The sequence below is a fragment of the Orcinus orca genome, chromosome 9, assembly GCF_937001465.1.
Source record: "Orcinus orca chromosome 9, mOrcOrc1.1, whole genome shotgun sequence".
NCBI lineage: Eukaryota > Metazoa > Chordata > Mammalia > Artiodactyla > Delphinidae > Orcinus > Orcinus orca.
This window is the reverse complement of record NC_064567.1, coordinates 24119466-24142173: the sequence shown is the minus strand read 5'-3', so window position 1 is coordinate 24142173 and position 22708 is coordinate 24119466. Positions and strand designations below refer to the sequence as shown.

At 52.6% G+C, this 22708-nt stretch overlaps 3 protein-coding genes across 5 annotated transcripts; 2 read left to right on the top strand and 1 right to left on the bottom strand.

Annotated features, from left to right (window-relative positions):
- Positions 1–430: 430 nt before the first annotated feature.
- Positions 431–3409, top strand: LOC101278044 (ADP-ribosylation factor 5). Its single transcript, XM_004265478.4, has 6 exons — positions 431–627; positions 1152–1232; positions 1573–1682; positions 2142–2213; positions 2699–2824; positions 2927–3409. Exons 1-6 carry the CDS (start codon positions 561–563, stop codon positions 3011–3013), a joined length of 543 nt encoding a protein of 180 aa, XP_004265526.1. The 5' UTR covers positions 431–560; the 3' UTR covers positions 3014–3409.
- A 133-nt stretch (positions 3410–3542) lies between these two features.
- Positions 3543–14424, top strand: FSCN3 (fascin actin-bundling protein 3). Of its 3 annotated transcripts, none has more exons than XM_049714485.1 (7): positions 3543–4676; positions 5509–6205; positions 6539–6657; positions 8614–8773; positions 9256–9426; positions 9754–9959; positions 12007–12177. In XM_049714485.1, exons 1-6 carry the CDS (start codon positions 4533–4535, stop codon positions 9957–9959), a joined length of 1497 nt encoding a protein of 498 aa, XP_049570442.1. In that variant the 5' UTR covers positions 3543–4532; the 3' UTR covers positions 12007–12177. The 3 variants fall into 3 exon arrangements, with proteins under 3 accessions (XP_049570442.1, XP_033276257.1, XP_049570443.1); XM_033420366.2 differs by having other exon boundaries at positions 11929–12177; XM_049714486.1 differs by lacking the exon at positions 9754–9959 and having other exon boundaries at positions 12007–14424.
- A 390-nt stretch (positions 14425–14814) lies between these two features.
- Positions 14815–19910, bottom strand: PAX4 (paired box 4). The gene is given in 11 exon segments (XM_049714489.1): positions 14815–15739; positions 15741–15794; positions 16129–16287; positions 16556–16611; positions 16998–17067; positions 17436–17518; positions 17707–17832; positions 18381–18456; positions 18784–18999; positions 19283–19413; positions 19820–19910. Coding segments are annotated over 11 exon segments (1053 nt in total). The 5' UTR covers positions 19833–19910; the 3' UTR covers positions 14815–15670.
- Positions 19911–22708: the final 2798 nt, after the last annotated feature.

The following is a 22708-nucleotide window of genomic DNA, read 5'->3' as shown; positions in this document are numbered from 1 at the left end:
CACTGAACCACCTGCTACGTTCAGAGTCCCTCGCTGGGAGCTGGGAGGACAAAAGGGAGGATTAAGACACTTGCACAGAACTTCCGCTCTCCCGGGGAGGAGGCTGGAGGTCACCAAGAGCTAAACCGGAGCCCAGAGTGCGTTGGACGCAACAAACCAAGGCCCAGAGACCGGCCACTGAAGATGGGGGTGGAGGGCCGTTATGGAGCGTTGTAGGCTTTCCTCGGCCCTGCCCGGGTTGCCGGTTCAGCGCCATACACCTGACAGGCGCGCTAGCAACTTGGGGAGACCCAGGCCCTTTCCATCTTTAAAGCTGGCGCGGGACCGGGGGAGGATGCGGAGGCTCGCTCAACTTCAGTGTCTTCCGGAGCCACGGTCTGGAGGCGGGGCGGGGGCGGGGCCAGGGCGGGGGACGGCCCGAGGTGACGTAGGGCCGGCCGGGACGCGCGGAGGCCGCGGCGGCGCCTCCTCCTTCTGCTGCTGCTGGGCCCCATCCCCCAGCGGCCGGTTCCAGCCCGCACCCCGCGTCCGTGCCCGCGCCCCCTCCCCCGGGCCCCGCCATGGGCCTCACCGTGTCCGCGCTCTTTTCGCGGATCTTTGGGAAGAAGCAGATGCGGATCCTCATGGGTGAGGCAGATCAAGCGCGCGGCCCGGACTGGAGCACCAGCCCCCGCGCAGCCTTCTCGCCCCTGCGTCCCTCCAGCCCAGCTCACCCCGGTCTCTGACCCCGAGTCACCCACCTCCTAACCCCCCGGGGCCGCTACTCTCGGGTGGGTCGCGGTCTGCAGCACTGTCCCCGGGGCCTGAGACCGAGAGCTGCGGGCCTGGGTGGGGTGAAGCTCCCTTCGCCCCAGCCCGGCTCGTAAGAAGGGAGGATTCCGCCCTTGGAGACGACTTTTAAAAGGAGCGCGGCCTTTCTTTTGCGCCTCTTTCCCCTCAATCCTCTGCCGCCCCTCCCCCGCTTTGGGGGCAGGAGTTGGCGCTCCCCACCCTACTGCACTCAAGGCCCCGAAGGTAGATAACAGCGCGCACCTGGAGGCGCTCGGGCTCTCCGCCCCCGTCACCATCAGCTGTCCTGGCCTCTCCCCTTTCCTGGGCTCTAGGGGGCTCCCTCGCTCCCATCTCCAGCCCTGTGCCCCTCTCCGTTGCAGTTGGCTTGGATGCAGCTGGCAAGACCACAATCCTGTACAAACTGAAGTTGGGGGAGATTGTCACCACCATCCCCACCATAGGTGAGTCCGGAGGCGAGACCGGGAGGAGCGGGAGCGCGGCGGCGGCCCTTCTGAGGATCTGCTCTGCATTCTGCCCCAGGCCCTTATTTCTGTGCAGGGAGCTGACCCTGACATCAGATACTGCTACCTGAGAAGTGGGTCAGGGTATCTTTACGTGCAAGATGAGGCGGGATGGATGTGACCTAGCCCGGCCCCATCTGTGGGCTAGCTGGTCCTCTGGGGTTCTTTTCCCCTGGGCCTTCGTTGCCTTCTAGTTTTATATCCCTGCTGAATCCACTTAGTTTTAGTGAGTTCCTTCCTTTCAGGATTTTTTCCTCATATTTTTACCAATTATCTGCAGGCTTCAACGTGGAAACAGTGGAATACAAGAACATCTGTTTCACAGTGTGGGACGTGGGAGGCCAGGACAAGATTCGGCCTCTGTGGCGGCACTACTTCCAGAACACTCAGGTTGGGGCTCCCCAACCCCAGGGGAAGAGGGTTAAGGTTAGAAAGACTGAGATGTTGGCCCAGGCCAGGAAAAAACCCTTACCTCCTTCTACCCTCATTTGTAGGCTAGCCTCTCCTCATCCTTCAGAACTGGCCTCAGACTTCTGAGACTTAGCCACCGTAAGCGTCTCCTGAGAAGCAGAATTCTGAATCTACACTGCCTGATTTAGCTCTCATCACATGTCTTTCCCTGTTCCCTTGCACATCTTTTAGCTAGACTGCTTGCCTGAGGGCAGAGGCTGTATCCTTTTCTGGGTGTCTCCAGTTTGTGCGAGAACATCTGCAAAGCCGTAGTGGAAGTTTACTAGATGAGAAGCGTTTAGACACAATTAGACGTGGGCAGAAGAGAGGAAGAGCCAGACTAGGGTGTATGTGTCCCAGGCTCGAGTGATTGCTCCTCCTTTCTTCCTTCCCACCCAGGGCCTCATCTTCGTGGTGGACAGTAATGACCGAGAGCGGGTCCAGGAATCTGCTGATGAACTCCAGAAGATGGTGAGCACCCAGAGCCCTGGGACAGAGAGATCCTCTGTGCTGGTGTGAGAGTCAGGAAACGCCTCAGAGGCCTTGAATGTGTGATTCTCTTTGTGGACACAGTCACAAGAAGTAGCTCACCCTGTTTTGAATTGGGGTCAGGTAAAAAGTATAGGACTTACTTTTTCCTTGCATTCTCTCCTGTCTTCACAACTGACTCTGAGAAGTTGGTGGGGAGGGGGGAAGTTCTACGTGGTGGAGAGAAACATCATCTTACGTTCTTATTTTTCCATTTGGAAATTTTGTCATTTTGACTAGGGCAAGGAGTCAAATTAGAAGAAGACCCTTTCTGGACTTCAGGCCAAAATGGCCTCAAGCTAGTTTATAACTCTGTCTTGGGTTCAGCAGTAGATAACACAATATTCTATTCTTCTCACAAATATGCTAGAAGGGAAAAAGGGGGGCTCCCGTACACAGCTGGATTCCACCCCCTTTGCCTCTCCCAGCTGCAGGAGGATGAGCTGCGGGATGCGGTGCTGCTGGTGTTTGCCAACAAGCAGGACATGCCCAACGCCATGCCCGTGAGCGAGCTGACCGACAAGCTGGGGCTACAGCACTTGCGGAGCCGCACGGTGAGGGCCTGCCTCTCCCAAAGGGGCCCCAGGCCAGGCAGGAAATAAAGGCATCCCCTTTTCTTCCCTGCTGCTGACCTCTTTCTTTCCTTCTCCCCACAGTGGTACGTCCAGGCCACCTGTGCCACCCAAGGCACGGGTTTGTATGATGGGCTGGACTGGCTGTCCCATGAGCTGTCGAAGCGCTAACCAACCAGGGGCCGGCCCCTGCTGCCCAGAAGCTCCCGCGTGCATCCCGGGATGACCAGACTCCTGGACTCCTCAGGCAGTGCCCTTCCCCCCCATCTCCTCCTCCCCCGCAGACAGCGGCCTCTGCTCCTGCCTGCATGTTGTCTCTGTTGTTGGAGCCTGGGGCCCTGCTCTCTGGGCACGGAGGGCTCCGCTCTCCTGCCTTCTGGGACCTGTGGAAAGGGGCTTCTGGGGCCAGGGTCCCTTCTGCCAGAGGAGGAGCAGGGATCTGGGTTTACTTCTGTTTCTTCCGTTTCGGGTGTACCCTTGGGGCCAGGTGGGGAGGGAAGGTGAGGGCTCCGGGTGGTGCTATGATGTGGCACTGGATATTGAGTAATAAATTTGCTGTGGTTTGTACATGGTGTTGTCTGTAGCCTAGAGGTCGGGGGCTGGGTTACTGGCTGCAAAGAGACAATATGGGGGAGGCTCAAAGCAGCTAAGGCTGCAGGGCCTGCCCAGTCCCCCCAGCACACACACACACATCGCTGCCCTCATCTAGCTCAGCTTCTCCTCCTTTACTCTTGAGATTGGAAGTATTTAGGGGCTCCAATGGAGGAAATCTCCTTCCTTCCCCAATTCCAAGGGACCTTTGCTGCTGTAACAGGCTCTACCTTCATGGGTCTATAAACCACCTAACGCCCATTTCCCATCCATCTCCCAGCTACTTAGAGAAGTAGGCAGTGGGTCCTGGAGGCTATTGGACAACAGAGACTCTTTGGTGAGGGAAGGACTGATATCCTTAGGGGCAGCCCTTGCTGGTTGCCCAGGAGCAGGGCAACTGGGGACCGAAGAGGGTGCTCTGTGGTCCCCCCACCAGGGCCAGTCTCCTTACCCTGCTCCTGAGCCAGCCCTTCCTGATTAGCATGAGTAATCTGATCCTTGCTGGTTATCTAGGGTTTCCTCACACTCCCTGAAAAGTACCTTCTGAGATGTTTTGGCTTCATCCTCCCAAGGGCCATAGAAGTTAATAGATTTTTCTTAGGTATCTTGAACTCTAAAAACACTTGAGCCCCAAGGGAGCCAGGCAGAACCCACTTCCTAGGGAGGAAAGAGGTTGATTTCTATCCTATGATTAAAATGAGGAACACAAGTGAAGAAAGGGAGGGACTTGCCTGAAGTCACAGGTGGTGGTTGGCACAGGCTGAAGTTCTGATTCCCAGTCAATTACCTCGATGCCTGGAGTGATGTGGGGAGGCTAGTGCCAGTGGCCCTGGACCCACTTCCTCTGGGCTGTGGATTGATGTTGCTGAGCCAGTGCCCTTTCTCCTCTATGGTGGGATAAGAGGCAACCCTCACAGTCACAATGCTCCCGGGTCACAGAGGTGCTGGGCCCCAGGCCAGCCTCTGCCTAGGAAGTTCCGCCTGGGAACATCTTCCGGTAGGCACTAAGGGCCTGATTCGGAGCCCTATGGCCTGTAGAACCTCACCACTGGCGGGGAAGGCTGGGCCAGACTGAGTCATCACCTGTGGTGCCGGCCCCATGGATGAAGTGGAGTGGATGCCAAGACAACCCAAGGCCAAGGACCTAAGGGTTGGGCTCATCAGCTGGGCGGGATCCTACCTCACTTTTGAGACATATAAGAATACTGTCACTGCTACTGCAAAGGGTTTGGGCCGGAGACAGGTAACAAAGCAAACCTGCACTGGAACCATTTTTCCCAAGCCGTGTGTGTGTGTGTGTGTGTCAGCACAGTGGGTGTGTTATCACAGAAAGGAGAGGTGGAGAGGCCAGGCTGGAAGGCAGAATTGTGGGCGTCCGGGCAGTTGGACCAGCGGGGTTACTGCAAAGTCTATGTTCCGGTTGTAGTTTGAGACTGGGGTACTCTAGAAGCCCTCAGAGATTTGGTCTTCATTTTAGAGAGTGATGTAGGCGCCTCTCGGGATGGTGCTATAGAGCAAGACAGTGGCAAGTTCCTCTCGCTTATAACAAGGTTGATCACAGCTGAAACAGACAATTCCATCTCAGCTGTCTGTGCTCCCATCCCCGTCCCCGGAGCCCGGGCCTGCCTGTAAGAGGTCTTTCTTTTCTCCTGCCATGGTGGAGAGGTGGTTTTGGGGGGCGGACGTGTTGTCTGAGTGTGCTGTCCAGGGGCGACAGTGAGAAAGAGAGAAGTAAGACTTAAACAAAAGCATTTATTGGAAAGTTAGGTATTTAAGGAAGCAACCAAGGAGGAGAGAGCGAGTGTTACCCTCCATTATCTGGAGGAGTGGGCATCTAGAATGTCTCTTGGGATCTTGAGAAGCCCTGTGGCTCCAGTGGTGGAGGAGCCCTGAGATCTCTAGATTACCACTGGATGAGAGGGTAGAAGAGTGGACAGCAAGGAGGCCAATGTGGAGGGAAGGTGGTTGCCCTCAGCGAAGGCGCTAGAGTAATGCCAGGGGTGATGGTTGAAGGTCTCCTCGGTCTAGTCTCTCGGCAGTACTGATTTCCTTCTTCTCCCTCCCAATGCCTCCAGACCTGGGAGATCCTGGTGAGCAGTAAGCATGACACACAGGCTGTGGTACGACTAAGAAGCTTGCAGGGCTTCTACCTTCTGTGCGAGGCGGATGGTTCTCTGTGCTATGGCCGGCCAAGGACGAGCCATCATGGATGCTTCCTAATCCACTTCCACCGCAGTGGCAAATGGACCCTCCAGTGCCTCATCAGTGGTCGTTATCTGGAGTCTGATGGCGAGGATGTTTTCTGCACCTCCCGGACCCTCTCAGCTTACCACATGTGGACCCCCCGGCCAGCCCTGCATGTCCACGTGATCCTCTACAGCCCCCTCAACCACTGCTATGCCCGGGCTGACCCCACCATGGGCCGAGTCTGGGTGGACGCACCAGTTCCCTGCCTGAAGGAATGTGGCTTCCTGTTGCATTTCCAAGATGGATGCTACCACCTGGAGACCTCTGCACACACCTTCTTGTCCCACTTAGACGGTCTGGTCTCCCAACCCTCAACACAGACAGCTTTCCACATGCAAGTGCGGCCTGGAGGGTTTGTGGCGCTGAGTGATGGAGAAGGAGGCATGTTGTATCCACAGGGCACACGCCTGCTCCTGAGCCTGGGCTCTGATCCCCATGGGGGCGAGGAGTGGCTCATCCTACAGCACTGCCCTACCTGGGTCAGCCTCAGGTCCACGACTCAGAAGTTTCTCACCGTTGTCTATGGCAAGTGCTGGGTCCAACACGGCCATAGAGGGAGGGAGGGCTGGCTGCTGAAAAGAGGAAAGTATGTTTGGGATCAGTGAGGATTTTTGAAACTAATGCTAAGGAAGATCCCGAGGTCCCAAGAGGATCTCTGCTGCCATGGAGAAGGGCTTTAAACCAGGGGCATGGGCTTGGAGAGAAAGCGGCCTGGGTCTTCTCCAGGCCATTATTGTGCAACCGAAGGTGATGAAGCCTGAGGAGGGAAAGCAGAAGGAATACCAGCCATGAAGTGTGGAGGAGGGGCTGAGGCTGAGGCCAGACTCAGGCTTCTTCTGATGTGTTCTTCCCCTGCAGACGTGGATGTGTGTGCCGCCTCTGAGCAGGTAACCCCAATGTCCTTGTTCCAGTTTGAATGTGACAACAAGAGCCCTACCTTGCAGCTTCGTTCAGCCAATGGCTGCTACCTAGCCCAGGTGAGACCTTGACTTTCTGAGTAAGAGAACCCTTAAGCCCTGAGCTCTCCCTCTCCAGACACACTTTTTCCTTCTTCAAGGCAGATGATCAGATGGTGAGGTAAAGTGTGGAGGTCCTTGTCAATAAACATTCATTTTCATCCAATGGGCCCACTTTCATTCAATGGGGCCTCTTTAAAAAAAAAAAACGTAAACTTTATTGAGGCATTATTTACATACAATAAAATGCACCCATTTTAAGTGTACAATTCAATAAGTTTTGACAAATGTATGCAATCATGCTACAATCATATCACAAGTTAGAGAATATTTCTATCACCACAGAAATTCCCTCTTGCCCCTTTTCAGTCAGATCCCCTCCCCTCTTGCCCTCCCCACTACTACTGGTATATATTCTGTCACTATAGATTAGGTTTGCTTACTCTGGAATTTCATATAAATGGAATCATACAGTAATTACAGTATATATACTTCTTTCACTCAGCATGATGTTTTTGAAATTTGTCCATGATGTCATATGTATCAGTAGTTCGTTCCTTTTTATGGCTGGGTAGTATTCCATAACTCTACACATAAACACAAACATAATTTGCTTATCCTTTCACTTGTTGATGAACACTTGAGTTGTTTCCAGTTTGGGCCATTATGAACAAAGTTGCTATGAACATTCGTGTACAAGCCTTTTTGTGGGCCTATGCTTTCAGTTATCTTGGGCAAATACGTAAGAATGGAATTATTGGGTCATACGATAAATGTGTGTTTAACTTCTTAAGAAAATGTCAAGCAGTTTTCTAAAGTGATTGTACTATTTTACATTCTCACCAGTAATGTATGAGAGTTCTAATTGCTCCACATCCTTTCCAATACTAGGTATTGTCTGTGTTTTTAATTTTAGCCACTCTAAAATTAAATGTGTAATGCCATCTTATTGTGGCTTTGCTTTGCATTTCCCTTATAATTAATAATGTTGAGCATCTTTTCTTTTTTTTTTCCAGTGTTTTTGGTGGCTGCCCTTTATTTATTTAAATTTATTCTATTTTATTATTTTTTTAAAATTTTGGCTGCATTGGGTCTTCGTTGCTGCGTACAGGCTTTTTCTAGTTGCAGTGAGCGGGGGCTACTCTTTGTTGCGGTGTGCGGGCTCAGTAGTTGTGGCTTGTGGCTCCAGAGCGCAGGCTCAGTAGTTGTGGCACATGGACTTAGTTGCTCCGCGGCACGTGGGATCTTCCTGGAGCAGGGCTCGAACCCACGTCCCCTGCATTGCAGGCAGATTCTTAACCACTGAGCCACCAGGGAAGTCCCCAAGCATCTTTTCATCTGCTTATTGGCCGCTTGTATATCTTCTTTGTGAGGTGTCTATTCAGATCTTTTGTTTCTTTGTTATTGGGTTGTCTTGTTATTGAGTTGTAAGGGTTTTTGTGTGTTCTAACATCAGTCCTCTGCCAGAGTTATGTATTGTAAACGTTTTCTCCCAATCTGTGGCTTGCCTTTCATTTGCTTAATAGTGTCTTTTGAGCAGCAAGTTTTTCATTTTGATGAAGTCCAATTTCTCCATTTTATAAATGGTTAGTGCTTTTTTCTTGCCCCAGGAAATCCTTGCCTACCCCAAAGTTGCAAAGAATTTCTCCTACGTTTTCTTCTAGATGTTTATAGTTAAACTGTGTTTATAGTTTAGCTTTCACGTTTATGACTATGATCCACTTCGAAATGATTTTGGAGTCTGGGCCAAGGTTCGTTTCTGTCCATATGGGATACAGCACAGACTGGAGAAGTGGGAGAGCTGAGGTCACAACATGTTTTCCAAAAAGCATCTGAAGGCATAAGCGTACCCTGGGAGAATAAAAAAAAAAGCTAGAGGGTGGGATGTGGAAAAGAGGGTCTAAAATAAAAATACTGAGAAGAAAGCTGAGATTTGGGGTCCTTGCTTCCCTTCTCTGTTCCCGATCTTCTCTCCAGAGGCGCCATAGGACAGTGATGGCTGATGGGCACCAGCTGGAGGCTGAAACCTTCTTTCGTATGTACTGGCACCGTGGCAGGATCATCCTGCAGTCTCCCAGTGGATGCTTCTTGGGCATCGCAGCCAATGGCCTGCTGGTGGCCAGTGCCACCATTCCAGGTGAGCGAAGCAGCCCTTGCCAGGTTATTCCAAGTCAGAGACGCTTTCAGAGGGAGCGGGGGTTATGATAGAAAGACCACTGGAGTTGGGGTCAGAAGATTTGGGTCTGTATATCTGCTGAATCACTGACTTTTCATCATCACTTGGGCAAACCACTTCTCTGAGGCTCAGGTTCATTGTCTCCATCATCAGTGGAGGTGACAGCCAACCTGCCTGCCTCACACGATTATCTTGAGGATTAAATAGATTCACACATCTCAAAGGAAGGAAGAATATTAAAATTTCTTGGCCTCCACGCTGTACTAAGTGCTTTCACAAACATTTCACAAGCACCTAGCGTGAGACGTGGCACATAATAAGTGTTCACTAAATATTAAGATAATTGACGACACCCTTCTGCCATTAGTGCCCGTCTTCCTGCTTCCATCTGGGAAAGCACCTGGAGGCGGCCCATCCAGATAACTTCTTCCTGTTTCTTCCAGGCCCAAATGAGGAATTTGGGATTCAATTGGCCAACCGCCCCTTCCTCGCCTTGAGGGGACGGTATGGGTATGTGGGTACCTCGTCACGACACGACCTCCTGCAGTGCAATATGGATCAGCCCGACTGCATTTACCTGCTGCCCTGCCGCCAGGGCATCTACCACTTCCAGGGTGAGTAGCTCTTCTTCTTCACCCCTGGGTTCATGGTCTAACCCAGCCTTAGCCCCAGCTCAGACTTCAGGGCCTGCCACTCAGGGCCTGCTTATATAAAAGCAAAAGCAGAGTTTCTGTTTGCTTTTACACTTCAAGGCCCCCAGAGTGGGTGGGGGGTGCAGAACAGAAGCCAGCCCTCCTGTGTTTCTAGAGAGGGACCTGCCAACACAGGCAGTGTAGGGTGGTCCAGGAGGGGTGGCGTGCCTCCTGGGAGCCTCTCAGAGGCTGTACTGAGGGAGGTTTTCCTCCAGAATGGCCCACCAACCTGATCTCTTCCCTCCGCAGCACAGGGTGGGTCCTTCTGGTCAATAACACCCTTTGGCACTTTTCGCCCTTGGGGAAAGTTTGCCTTCAACTTCGGTATAGAGCTTCAGGGCAGCAACTTGCTCACAGTGCTTGCACCCAATGGCTTCTACATGCGATCTGACCGAAGTGGCACCCTGTTGGCAGACAGCACAGACATTACCAAAGAGTGTGTTTGGGAATTCTAGGTAAGGTAAAGCGTGTAAGGACCGGGGGGTCTGGGACCAGGAGCTGAGGAACAAGAGAAGAAGAGAGGAGGGTGGGGAGGCAGGAGGCAGTTAGACCAAAAGGCAGCCCGGGCTGACTTCTGTCTGACAGCTCCATCAACTCCACACATTTATTGCGAATCTGTGCCTTTTCTTTCAGGGCTTCTAGACCGAGACTTGCTGGAGAGAGGAGTCAGATCTAGGTTTCTCACTATTACGTCACGCTGACACTTGTGCTTGCCAGCCAGGCTGCAGGGCATAGGATGAGGTGTACCTGTGTAGCTCTCTTCATTAAGATGTGGAGTTTTGCCCCCTTTGTAGGGAAGGCGGGTAACTTTGGCGGGTATTCTTTCCACCCTAGGCACTTTCTACCCCTATGCCCCTGGATCCTTGGGGTGCTGATGGCACCCAGATATTTATCTGCAGCCCTGACCCTTCTCCTGAAGTCTAACCTTATCTCTTTCCAACTTACTGATTGTTTTTTGTGTGTGTGGTATACGGGCCTCTCACTGTTGTGGCCTCTCCCGTTGCGGAGCACAGGCTCCGGACGCGCAGGCTCAGCGGCCATGGCTCACGGGCCCAGCCGCTCCGCGGCATGTGGGATCTTCCTGGACCGGGGCACGAACCCGTGTCCCCTGCATCGGCAAGCGGACTCTCAACCACTGTGCCACCAGGGAAGCCCCCAACTTCCTGATTGACAGTTGGCTTGACTTCATCCTGCCATCCCCTCCAAATCAGCCTCCTCACCCTCCCCTTCAAAGGTGATTCTTCCTGCCCTCCCCACGGCCATCTAGGGCACTGCCGTCCTCGCAAACTCTCAGACTCAAGACGCCAGCACCATCTCTCCTTCCTCCCTTACATTCCCTTCACCAAACCCTGAAAACTCAGGTACCTCCTTAACAGTGCCTCTTGAGTGCTTGCTCCTTCTTCATTGCCATCGCCACAGCGGGGTTCCAGGTTTTCCACCAAGAGCCTACACTGCAACAAGGGCTCCCCAGCAGGACTCCCTGCCACCAGTCCCATTCCCACCCGATATCTTCTCACCCCAAGTTCACTTTCCTAAGATGCTGCCTCCATTCCATCATTCCCTGTTCACAGCTCTTCAGGGCACCTCAGTGCTCTTAGCCTTGTCCCTTCACAATCGACCCCGCTTTTGATATTGTATTAGACCTGGAACCAAAACTAACAAGGTGTGGTCCTTACTAGCTCTGTAACCCCAGGGAAATTGCTCTAACATGTCTAGGCCTTGGTTTCCTTATCTGTAAAATGGGAATAATATCTACTTCATAGAGTGGTGTGAAGGTTCAATGACCATATGCCTCTAGATAGAGATCCCCATGTACATTCACCCTTCTCCTTCATTTTCTACCAGTTTTCTGCACAAACCTTTTAACTGTGGCAAACTAGGGAAAATACAATGAAATCCCACTGGGCCTGTTTTCTTATCTATTCCATGAAGTATTTGGATCGAACTAAATTTCTCAGGCTCTTTCCAGGCCTAACATTCTAGTAGACAGTGTATCAAAGTGGTTAAGAGCTCATTTCTGGACTCAGAACTGGGTTCTAATTCGATGTTTATCAGTTAAACTTGTTGTTTGATGTTGGGCAAATGAACCTCTCAAAGTCTGCTTCTTGTGGGTAAAATGGCAATATAGTGTTTATCTCGTGGTATTATTGTATTACATGAGCTGATGATAGTGAAATGCTTAGTAAACAGCCTGGCACCTAGCACACTCTCACTCCATTAGACGTCTCTCCGGATCCAGTTTGAATTCTTAGTAAACCTAACCTGTTGACTGTAGTCTCCCTGTGAATTCTGATGCAACTTTGCACTGTTCATTGGATTTTAAAAAATCACTTCTACTGCCTTTTCCTATAAACTAACCTCAACTCTGTCCTTGTGATCCCTCATCAAGAATGGAACAAATCACTTTATTCTCTCTTCCCACAGGATCTCACCAGGTTTTTCCTAAAAGCCAAAGATCAGCAAACGACCGACTGAACGTTTCTATTTCCACTTGCCTCCCAGGTCGATGGGATGCCACCTACCAAAATCCAAATCCTCCAGGAGAAACTACTACACTAAACCGAACAGGAACCCCAGAGTCAAGATCCATGAGAATATCTGTTCCACAGCTTTTCCTACCCAGTTTAGCAAAACACCTGTTGCGAGTAACAATACATCACAAAAGTCCACCCCCAAGACCCTGGTGTGCCTCTGACTTGTGAGTAGGGGTGTGGATGTGGGTGGCGACTGAGACCTCGGTCACTCCAAGTTCTATCCAGAAGAGGGGAGACCAAATGGTAACCTATTCTTCTATTGATTCTCTGCATCCCCTCCAGAACCACTAGACTTTTCCCAGTGATCCCATGAGGATCCAGCCTTGCCCTGAAGGATTCAGAAACCAGATATGACTAGATGTTCTTTTGGCTTAGAACAAAGGAAGGATTATTAATGGTCATAACAGCTTATGCCTCTATAGCCCACCCTCCCTCCAAAGCTTACCAACCATCCCACCTTACCATTACCTTTGATCCAATCAGTTGGACACAACAGGTACTTTCCCCATCACTGCCTACCTCACTGTTTACAGGGAGCTGAAGTGATTTGCCCATGACTGGGACCTCTGACACAATTCTTCAAGTAGAGTAGACCCTAATGTCTATGGCTCTTTCCATCAAAACAGTTTCCAAAATGACTGTCATTCTTGCACTGTCTTCATAACTTTGGCTTTTATTTACCTACCGTCTACCCTATTAATGTCTTTCTTGACATACACTCTTTAGTACATTTATTTTAAAAGGGATATTTTGATCACTATCATAAAATGGAAGACCAGAATCACTTGCCATGAATAGAAAGTGACCATGAAAAGAAATACAATGAAAACAAAGTGATGTTTCAAATCTTAGTTAGATTTCCCTTCCTTGACCAAGGCTCAGAGACTCCCTTTCCCTCTGTTAAAAAAGTAGATTAGCAACTGTTACAGAGGGGCTAAAGCGTAGGACCAAAACGAAAATTTTCTCTTTGACACAATCAGAATTGAAAGGGAGTGGAAAAGGGAAAATTTTTCTCATTGTTAACCCAATATTATATAAAGCAGCATCCAGACAGTTCCTAAAAGTTTCTCAAATACCAGTGATGCCTGACCCCTATTGCATCATCCCATAATCAGTCCCTGGTTTATAAGTCCACTGAGTAGAGAACCTGAAACCGGAACATGAGAGACATTCTGTTTGGATAGAGGAAAATGATGTCGAGTTTCTGGAAGTATGTTTCTCCTCAAGAATATGAAAGAATTTTGTAAACATTTTAATCCAATTTAAAAAGGTTGCAAACTCTAGAGACCAGGGCATCTCCTTTCCGGCAGAACATTAAAAACAGGCCAAAGATGTGGAGTGGAATATAGTCTTCAGAGATAAGACGTTGGGGGTCATTTAGTGGAGAACCCCTTCCTCAGTTTTCCATAAATACATCTACACACTGAGATGCACGGGCATGCATGTGCCCAGGAACACACACACACACACACACACACACACACACACACAGAGGTATGCCCTGCTCCCCGAAAGTGGTCATCCATCCTCCACTTGAATGGTGCTCAGCCATGGAGCCTCGGATGACAGCTGCTTCCATTGCTGAGGTCAGTTTTGTTGCTGAAGTGAAGGGCATATTCTCAGCCGTACTGTGAATGCTGTCACCCCACAAAACCTCGCCCATTTCCTTGAGCAGTCTGTCCAGCAGGGTCCCCAGCTTGAAGGGAGAGAAGGCAGGGCGGGGCAGGCTGCACTGGATTACCCTCGGAATTTCATTCTAGAGCTGTGCTGTCCCATAGAACTTTCTGTGCTGATGGAAATGTTCTATAAAATTTACTGTCCAGTACAGTAACCTCGGGCACATGTGACTGCTGGGCATTTGACTTGGGGCTAGTGTGACTGAGGAGCTGAATTATTCATTTTATTTCATTTTAATTGCACTTTAATAGCCATATGTGGTCGGTGGCTATTTACTGAGCCCCACAGCTCTAGAGTATTTGATGATAAAGAGACTTCCTGAAGGACAACTTCTGCACTTGTACCTGTCACAGATGGGAGCAAACAAACATGCCCCCAGTCCCCCCCCACCCTGCTTTGCACCATCATCATTCCATCCCCTGCTCTTCAAAAAGGAAAGAATTTGGAGGGATGAGCCCATCCCCCATTCCAAATATCTCCTCTGTCCCCCTTTCCCCCCATAGCCCTCTTTTTCCCTACATCCCAGGGCTTCCCAGGAGGAGCCGTGATTTCTCTGCAGGGAGACAAAATTGAGATGAGTTGGAACTTACAGCCAAGAGGAAGCACGCAAACATGCCCCAGGAGCACATATAAAGGGCTGAGCAGAATTTAAAAAGGGTCATTTCCACTCTGTGTGCTGTTGTGCAAAAATATATATATACATATGCAATTAAGGAGTTCATGTCTCTCTTCTTTTTTTTTTGCGGTACGCGGGCCTCTCACTGTTGTGGCCTCTCTCGTTGCGGAGCACAGGCTCCGGACGCGCAGGCTCAGCGGCCATGGCTCATGGGCCCAGCCGCTCCGCGGCATGTGGGATCTTCCCGGACTGGGGCACGAACCCACGTCCCCTGCATCAGCAGGCAGACTCTCAACCACTGCACCACCAGGGAAGCCCCATGTCTCTCTTCTTAGATTAAGAAATTATTATACATTTTCTTAGATGTGGTCATGGTGTTGTGGTTATGTAAGAAAATTTCCCTTATTTTTTGGAGATGCATGCTGGAGGACTCAGGGGTGACGTGCCACGAGGTACTATCAGTGTGTGTGTATGTGTTATATATGCATACATGTGGGTATATGAGCACCCAAACACCAAGATAGATACATATCTACATACATATGTAGATATATATATACATAGATAAATACAAAGATTAGATAGATTGGATAGATAATAGCTAGATACCTAATTATATAGACACATAAATATATTAGATGATAACTAGATAGTTACATAGATAACTAAATTAGATAGATAGATAGATAGATGGCAAACATTTTTTTTTTTTTTTTTGGCTGTGCAGGGTCTTCATTGCTGCGCGCGGGCTTTCTCTAGTTGCAGCGAGCGGGGGCTACTCTTCGTTGCGGTGTGCAGGCTTCTCATTGCAGTGGCTTCTCTTGCTGCGGAGCACGGGCTCTAGGTGCATGGGCTTCAATAGTTGCGGCGCTCAGGCTCAGTAGTTGTGGCTCGTGGGCTCTAGAGCACAGGCTCAGTAGTTGTGGTGCACGGGCTTAGTTACTCCGCGGCACGTGGGATCTTCCTGGACCAGGGCTCGAACCCGTGTCCCCTGCATTGGCAGGCGTATTCTTAACCACTGCGCCACCAGGGAAGCCCAATGGCAAACTTTATAATTGTTAAATATAGGGGTGGGATTATGAGTGCTCATGAGAAAAACATGATGGACAACAGAACTACTGCTAATTTAAAAGATGTTTTTATCACTGCCAACTGGAAGCGTCTTAAGGCCAGTGTGAGAAGTGGGTGGGCACGGCTTCTGCAATCAGGTGACATATAAGAAGGGCAAGGTCCACAGATGGGGAGGAGACACAGGAAGGAGGAAGGAGCGGTGCTCTGCTTGGGCAGGCGGTATCAGATCCTTCCCATCCCATCTCCTTTCCACTCTGGACCGCCTCCCTCATCCCAGGCCTCGAAGTGGGGAGCCAGGCCAAAGCAAGACCTGATGGGTACCAAGACTGGCGATGGGGGCAGAGGAAGGAATGGCAAGGATGGCAAAGCAGGAGTGAATCCAGGGAGCTCGGCTGTGGGGGGCAAGTAGCCTGTAGGGATGAAGAGAGAGTGAGCTTGGGCTCGCTGCTGCCACCCCACCCCCTCAAAGTCACTGATGGGGAGAGGGGCGGACATCAGTTCTCTACACTGGATATACACACTTGAATCTCCATCCCAGCCCCTTTGCCCGCTCTGACCGTCAATGATAGTATAGACTCGGGGGTACTAGTCTCCCCAACTATATGGGCCATGCAAAGAATGAGGAAAACTGTATTGAGGTTCCTTTGATGACCCCGAGTGGGAATCCATGCCCTCCGGCGGGTCAAGGAGTCAGTTAGCCTTCCCTACACCCTGCAGGAGTGAGGCCTGGCCTGGATTCTCACCCCAGCAGGGCTTGAGACAGGCTTGTGGTGGAGTGTCACTCAGACATCTGTCTGATGCTGTCCCCCAGAACCGCGGATAGCTGGAGGCAGCCAAGGATGCCAGGGCAGGTAGGACCGCTGTGGACACACTGCCGGGGAGTTGCTAGAAAAAGCAAGAGGAAACCCTCAGCTGCCAGTGATGCCTCCTGTTTAGCACAACTGGGACCCCAGGGCTGCACGACCCCACCCCACCCCCAGGGCTGTATCCTGAACAACTTCAGAGGGAGCCATTCACGTGGTAAACTCTGAGGACGGCACTTTCTAGAAACATGTACTGTGAGGGCCCAGCGGAGTCATGCATTCTAGCTCAGGCACCCACTGGGAACGGGACAAGCAGTGATCCCTTCAGTCTTCCTCCTCTTCCTGGATACCTGTGCAGAGACGGTCCCTGGGGAGGCACTTGGTACAGTCAGGTCCTGGGAAGCACCTACAAGGTAAGGGTGGATGCACCAGAGGGAGGAACAGGGGTCTGGGGAGCAGGGAGTGGAGGTGAGAGGCAGGGAGGTTCTAGGAAAGGCAATGACTTCTGGGGGTGGGGGCGGAAATGGATGCTACAGCCCCAAACTGCCCTCCTTCCCAAGGCGGGGTGTTGGGAGACTGGGGAAGAAGGATTAAATCCCAGGGATGGTAAAGTGGGGGCAGTGCAGCCCTGAAGAGCAGGGATTGTGTATGTCCAGCATCTAACACAGGGTCTGGTGCATGCGAGGTGCCGAGTAATGTTTGGTGGTTGCATGGATGGATGGAGGGATGGATGGGAAGGAAGGAAGGGAGGAAAGAAGGGTAGGTGAGTGGATGGATGGGCAGAGAAATCACCTGGAAACCGCATTTCCCCCTTGAGCTTCTCTTGTCGGCGCCATTTGGCTCTTCGGTTGGAAAACCAGATCTGAGGAGGGCAGAAACGATGCAGCTGGCTGTGCGCTCCAAGGCCCAGCACCTACTGCTCTCACCACGTGCTCCTGACCTGGACTCGGAGTGCAGACCCTTCCTCAGCCCTGCCGTCCCCACTTCCTGCTCTGGCCTGGGCTCTCTGTCCCCTTCCTCAGTGCTAAGGCGTGGAGCGGGCCGTGGAGGGGAAAGCTCAGCAGAAGCGCAACAGGGAGGAGCCTGGCTCCTTCCTGCTCCGAACAAGCCCGTCTCCGCCTCTGGCCGCCTTCTCTACGTCACCGTCACCGGAAGCGGAAGCGGAAGCCTGCCCGGCCCAGACGCGCTGTCCTTGTGGTGTGTGCACGCTGTGTGGCAGAGCTCACTCACCCTCACCGTGTCTTCAGGCAGAGAGGTGGCCGCAGCCAGCTTCCCGCGGGCCGCTGAGTCAGGGTACTGCCCACGCTGGAACTCTGCAGAGATGGAGGCTCACACAGCCAGGGCGCGGGGAGAGGAGCAAGGCCCCACTCCCCGCCCGTGCCAGCCCTGAACTGCCCTACTCCCCGACGCAGGGGCATCCACGGCCTCCAGCTCTCAGCCTCGGCCCGCAGGCCTCTGGGCCGTTGCCTCCGTGGCCCACCGTCTGCCCCAGCTCTGGCACCTTTCTCCAGCGCCTCAGCTTGGCCTGGGGAGAAGATCGTCCGATTCCGGTGGCCTGTCCCTGGGTGGGGACCCCGGGGTGCCTCGGAGCCGCTAGGTGGCGTTGGAGGAACTGGAGCCAAAACAGCTGCAAAGGGAGACAGTGGCTGGTGCTGGTCTGTGACGGTGATTCCTCTGGTCGGATGGAGTCCCCACGTCCCTGGTGCTGTAGGCAGGGCACAATGCAGGGTGAGAGCAGAGCCGCACCGCTGGGGCATCCACAGTTACTCGGGGGTCGCCGCAGGGGCACTGGGTGGGAGGGTTCGCAGCCATGGTGGGAGCATGCTTAGCATGTGGGGGGAGACAGCCGCAAGGATGGGCCAGGCTTGCCTGATCCCGCAGCACCTCAAAAGTGCTCTGAGTCCTGTCTCCTCGGCAGATCCTGTGAACTTAGAGACCTAGGGAGCTGCGCTCTGTTCCAGGACCTGCCAACAACTAGCTGGTGACCTTGGGTAAGTTACTTCCCTTCCTCTGAGCCTCCATTTTCTCCTGCTAGGAGAGAATAAGACCCCCTGTGAGGCCCACGTTATTGTCTTGTTGTGAGGGTGATCCAAGAAAGAACAAGAAAGGAATCTGAGGACTGTAAAATGCTTAGGTTTGGCTCTGAACATCCCTGGAGGCAGCTCCAAGACCCACCTGGCAACCTGAGCTGTGCCCCGGGGAATCTCTGGTCCTCCTGTATCGCCCGCAGGACTCGGTTGATGGAGGAGACCTGAGGATGTGGGGTGATGAGTGGGGAAACGGTGCCCAGCCCAGGTTGCATCCTGAGGATGTTTCCCCAGTATCCTTTCTCTCCTCTGTCCCGGCCCACACATCGTTCCCAAGGGCAACCTCCTTTCAGCCCCACGCTTTCTTCTTCTCACCTGTCTCACCACCACCGCTTTTCAGAAGAGAAACTTTTGGGTCAGAAGAGAGCCCCGAAGCCCCGCCCCCCAGCCTGGGAGGCCCCACTGCCAAGTAAGAAGGGATCTTCTTCTCCCTCCCCAGACAACCAGTCTGGCAGCCGCAGTTCCGGTTCTGGGGAGGGGAGGGCACTTACACTGGGGGTCTTGTCCTGGGTGCAAAGCCCTTCAGCGCAGAGCTGGCGTTGGATCTCCCAGGCGAAGAGGGCTGGGCACTCACCCTTCAGCTGGGCGATTCGAGCCACCACAGGTGGTGTGGCCAGGCGTGGCTTGCTTCCCCCAATCCCCTTGGGCTCCAAGACACCTGTGCGGTAGTACCGCCCTAGGATCTTGCTCACACAGCCATTAGATACCTGGGTCAGGTGAGAAGCAGGGACAGGTGAGGCATGATGGGCAGAGGGTGAGTGTCCCTGGGACAGAAGGAAGCTACAAGGCAAAGTGAGACTGACTGAATCAGGCCCCAGAGTCGAGTCTAGCCTCACCTTTGGAACCCTGAAGCTCCCTATCCCAGCCCTCAAGGAGGCAGCCCAAGCCCCAAAGGCCCTCCGAGTCTGCAACAGCCCCAGACTTGCCTTAAAGGGGCCGCTTCTCCCTGCTTCTTGTGCGCATCACTGGGTGAAGGTCCCAGCACACTACCTTAAGCCTCCGCGAGATGTCACAGGGCCGCATCCCGCTGACGGCCAGCTGTACGATCTGCTGCCGGGTGTCCAGGGGCAGAGGCCGGCCATTCACAAAGAGCCCCCCCAGCTGATTCACACTGCTGATCCCTGGGCAGGAGAAGGAGGCATCGTACCTGAAGTCTCCCCTCTCCCCAGCCCACCTGCAGCGTGGAGGACCCTCCTGGGAGAGGGCTACTCAGGCCCTGCTAGCCTGGCTTCCCACCACAGAGAAAATCCTCTCTCCAGGGGACTGCTCCCCTTCTGCTGCCAGGGTCCCCCAGACATGCCACTTTCTTTGGGAGCTGGCTCACGTGTGAGTCTTTGCTCCTTGGCCACATGCACTGGCCCTCATTGTCTAAGGGAAGCAGGGTGGAGCGGGGAGGGAGTGACTGGGAGGGGCTCCCCCAGAACGCTGGCTGAGGGCACATGAACCCACGTGGATGGAAGCGGAGCCCGGAGCCATTCCCACCCTCCTATGCTACCCTGTTCTTCCCACTTCTCCTGGGCATCTTACCGTCCTGCAGCATGCTCCAGGCTGGGCCTCCTCACAGAAGGGCAGGAACTGGGAAGACTGGGGAGCGGAGTTCCTCCTGGGAGCTCCTTTTTTGTTCTTGAGGCTGGACCTGCCATAATCGAGGGTTCCTTGGGCAGCATCTCTTGCTTAGAATGGCCTTGGGGTGTTTTGTGATAGAGGATAAGGTTTCTAAAGTTTGCCAGTAGATTGGCTACGAAAATTCAATTTCTCTTTACTAAACCTTTGAATTAAAACATCACAGAGCCAGCAGAGGACTGGATCTTTCTGGATGTCCTGATAAGGGTCTGGGAGGGTGGGAGGGCTTTCTTTCTCACATGTTCCGTACAAGAGGTCAGGTAAAAATGGATGATGGTTTCCCTTTTCCGAACGGACCACTGTCGCCTCTGACCCCTCAAAAGCCTTGTCAGCCACCAGGTGATACACTTGGGACCAAGTCCTGCCTCCTAAGCTCAGGATGCTATGCCCAGCCAGAGAGGGCACCAGGGACCAAAGATCTCCATATCCCTGGTCTGAGGTGGGGACCAGGTTCAAGGCTTTTACTCTCATGCAGGTCCTGATGTTATGTTCTCCAAACCACCAGCCAGAAAGCTTCCTTCAGAGCACCTCATGGGAGGGTCTTGCTCTGGTTTTTGATACTCTCCAAGAAGGTCTGGGGAAACACCAGGACTCAGCTCTACCCCCTGGCATTGAGGCTTGGGTCCCACCCCCTGGAAGTAGAGATGAACAAGCCTGAAGTCCTGGTTTCTCCCAGAAGACACCTCTCTTGACAGCTTCTAACCCGCTGGGGTTGCTGCTCCCTGTTAACTCTGGAGAGGTCTAGATCTCATACTTTCAGAGGCCAGGTCTCTGGGACCAGACACTCATTCTTGCAACTACTGTTTACCGAAGACATGTCAAAGGGAGAGAGGGAGAAGCAGGAGAGAGCTGTCTCTGATCTGTATAGAAGCCAGTGCGAGCACGAGAGAGTCTCTTGGCAGCCCAGGACACAGGTTGTGGGCCACCATGTCCGTCTTGCTTTTATCTGCTAGTAATGGGAGTTGAAGCCTCCTCCTTTCATGCCTGGACCCCTGGCAGGGCTGGAGGTTCCCCCAGAGAATAGCTTATGCATAGAACTTTCCTGTAATAACCATGCCATCTTGGCTTAGTTAACTAATCTGCAATTATTTACTGAATAAGGTATTAATCATGAGCACATAGCCGGTTGTTCAAGATGAAGGGAGTAAAAAGAATAGGGACAAGGTTTTCGCCCTCCAAGAGATTACAGTGCAACCAGGGAGGGGGGACGAGCGCGAAGGAAACAACAATGAACTCACAAAGACTATGGCAGCCAGAGCGACTTGATAAATTTCAGGAGATAAATCAGCTTTTACTCACTCCTCTCTAGACGGTTAGAGACACATTCCCCTGCATGCTCTCATCTTTCCAGAAAGTCAGGAAGGAAGGCAGAGGTTTCTCCAAAAAGAAAACTGAGGCAGAGATTGGGGCTCCCACAAATCAGGGGCCACCCAGGGAGTAAAGCTCAAGGAGGTTTAGAAGCCAGTCCCTCCTCAGAAGCTGCAGTTTCCAGCTTCTAATCCTGAGGCTCTCTTTCTCTGCCTCCACCCCTGCTGCCTCCAAAGCAATAGAGAGAGGAAAGTCAATCTGGGGATGTAAAGGCTATGCCGGGATAGCGGGGGCAGGTGGAAGCTCAGAAAATCAGCCGAACCCTGAATCCTTGATAGGACTGTGTCCCCCCTGAGTGATCAGAGCTCAGAGGAGCTGTGGGGTCTCAGGTTCAACATCCAAACCTAAATCATCTCCAAACCTAAAATCACCCCAACTCAAAACAGAAAGCCATCCCCGGTCACCACACCACACATTTCCAACGTTCATATTAACTTGTCTGATGAAAGAACTGGTCCTCACAAGATGGGAGAGCAGGAGAGGGGGCTGAAGGGGCAGGAGGGTGGTGGCTGCAAAGACAAAGGACGAGAGATGTTGGCTTGGCCACACAAAGACATGGAACCAGCATGAGAGGCGGAGCAGACAATGAGCCTGCAGTGAGCTACCTGTTTGGTGGGGGGGGGGTCTCAGTCTCCTGGCCTGGGCTCCTGAGACCCCTGCAGGCTCCAGGGATGGTGGTGGTCTGGTCCTGCTAACAGCCTCCACTCTGCTCCTGCTTCAGTCCTGCCAGGGGGTCCAGAGCCACAGAAAGCCCGTGCTCAGGAGCAGAGGGCAGCCTTCTGGGAGCAGCCAGTGATGTCACAGGCCATGAGCAGAGGAGAGAGGAGGAGGGAGGTGTGCATGGGGCTGACTGACACCGGCCCTGAGTCAGGGCAAACCACAGCCAGTGACCCACTGTGTCCTTCCACCGGAAGTCCTCAGAGCCTACCTTGCGCCTACCTGCCACCCTGAAGCAGGTACAGAGCCAGTCTCATGCAGGCCCCCTGACTCCTGAGCACACCCACTCAGGGGCCAGTACTCCTGAAGGGAATGGGGAATAAGGAGGATGGGGAATTTCAGACTGTGTCCCCAAGGCTTTGAATGCACAGAAGCCCAAACATGAATTCCAGAACTACAGACACAGCTTCCAGCCAGAATGCACTTCTGGGTTCCGGGTCAACTCCTGGGTCCTATGTGTATTGCTATAAAAGGTCCATGGGTATATAGACCAACACCTAAATACCGGCCAAGTTGGCTCATGGATCTCTGAGAGAATGCGGTGTGCGTAGAGAGAGTATCACATAGCACCAGTTCTTCCCAAGAGTGTCCTCACCAATCCTTCAATTGGCTCCTTGACTGAGGTGACGCCCAGGATGAGTTCTTGCCTGGAAACTGGGGGACCCTGGACTTTAGAACACTGGCAACAGGAGCGATGGAGGGAATGAG

Excerpts from the sequence above, each read along its gene's own strand:
- LOC101278044 (XM_004265478.4), top strand. The coding sequence starts at position 561 with ATGGGCCTCACCGTGTCCGCGCTCTTTTCGCGGATCTTTGGGAAGAAG. Across the intron at positions 2,214-2,698 it reads CTGATGAACTCCAGAAGATG|CTGCAGGAGGATGAGCTGCG; the intron begins GTGAGCACCCAG and ends TGCCTCTCCCAG. Across the intron at positions 2,825-2,926 it reads AGCACTTGCGGAGCCGCACG|TGGTACGTCCAGGCCACCTG; the intron begins GTGAGGGCCTGC and ends TTCTCCCCACAG.
- FSCN3 (XM_049714485.1), top strand. The coding sequence starts at position 4,533 with ATGGATGAAGTGGAGTGGATGCCAAGACAACCCAAGGCCAAGGACCTA. Across the intron at positions 6,658-8,613 it reads ATGGCTGCTACCTAGCCCAG|AGGCGCCATAGGACAGTGAT; the intron begins GTGAGACCTTGA and ends TCTTCTCTCCAG. Across the intron at positions 9,427-9,753 it reads GGGCATCTACCACTTCCAGG|CACAGGGTGGGTCCTTCTGG; the intron begins GTGAGTAGCTCT and ends TTCCCTCCGCAG.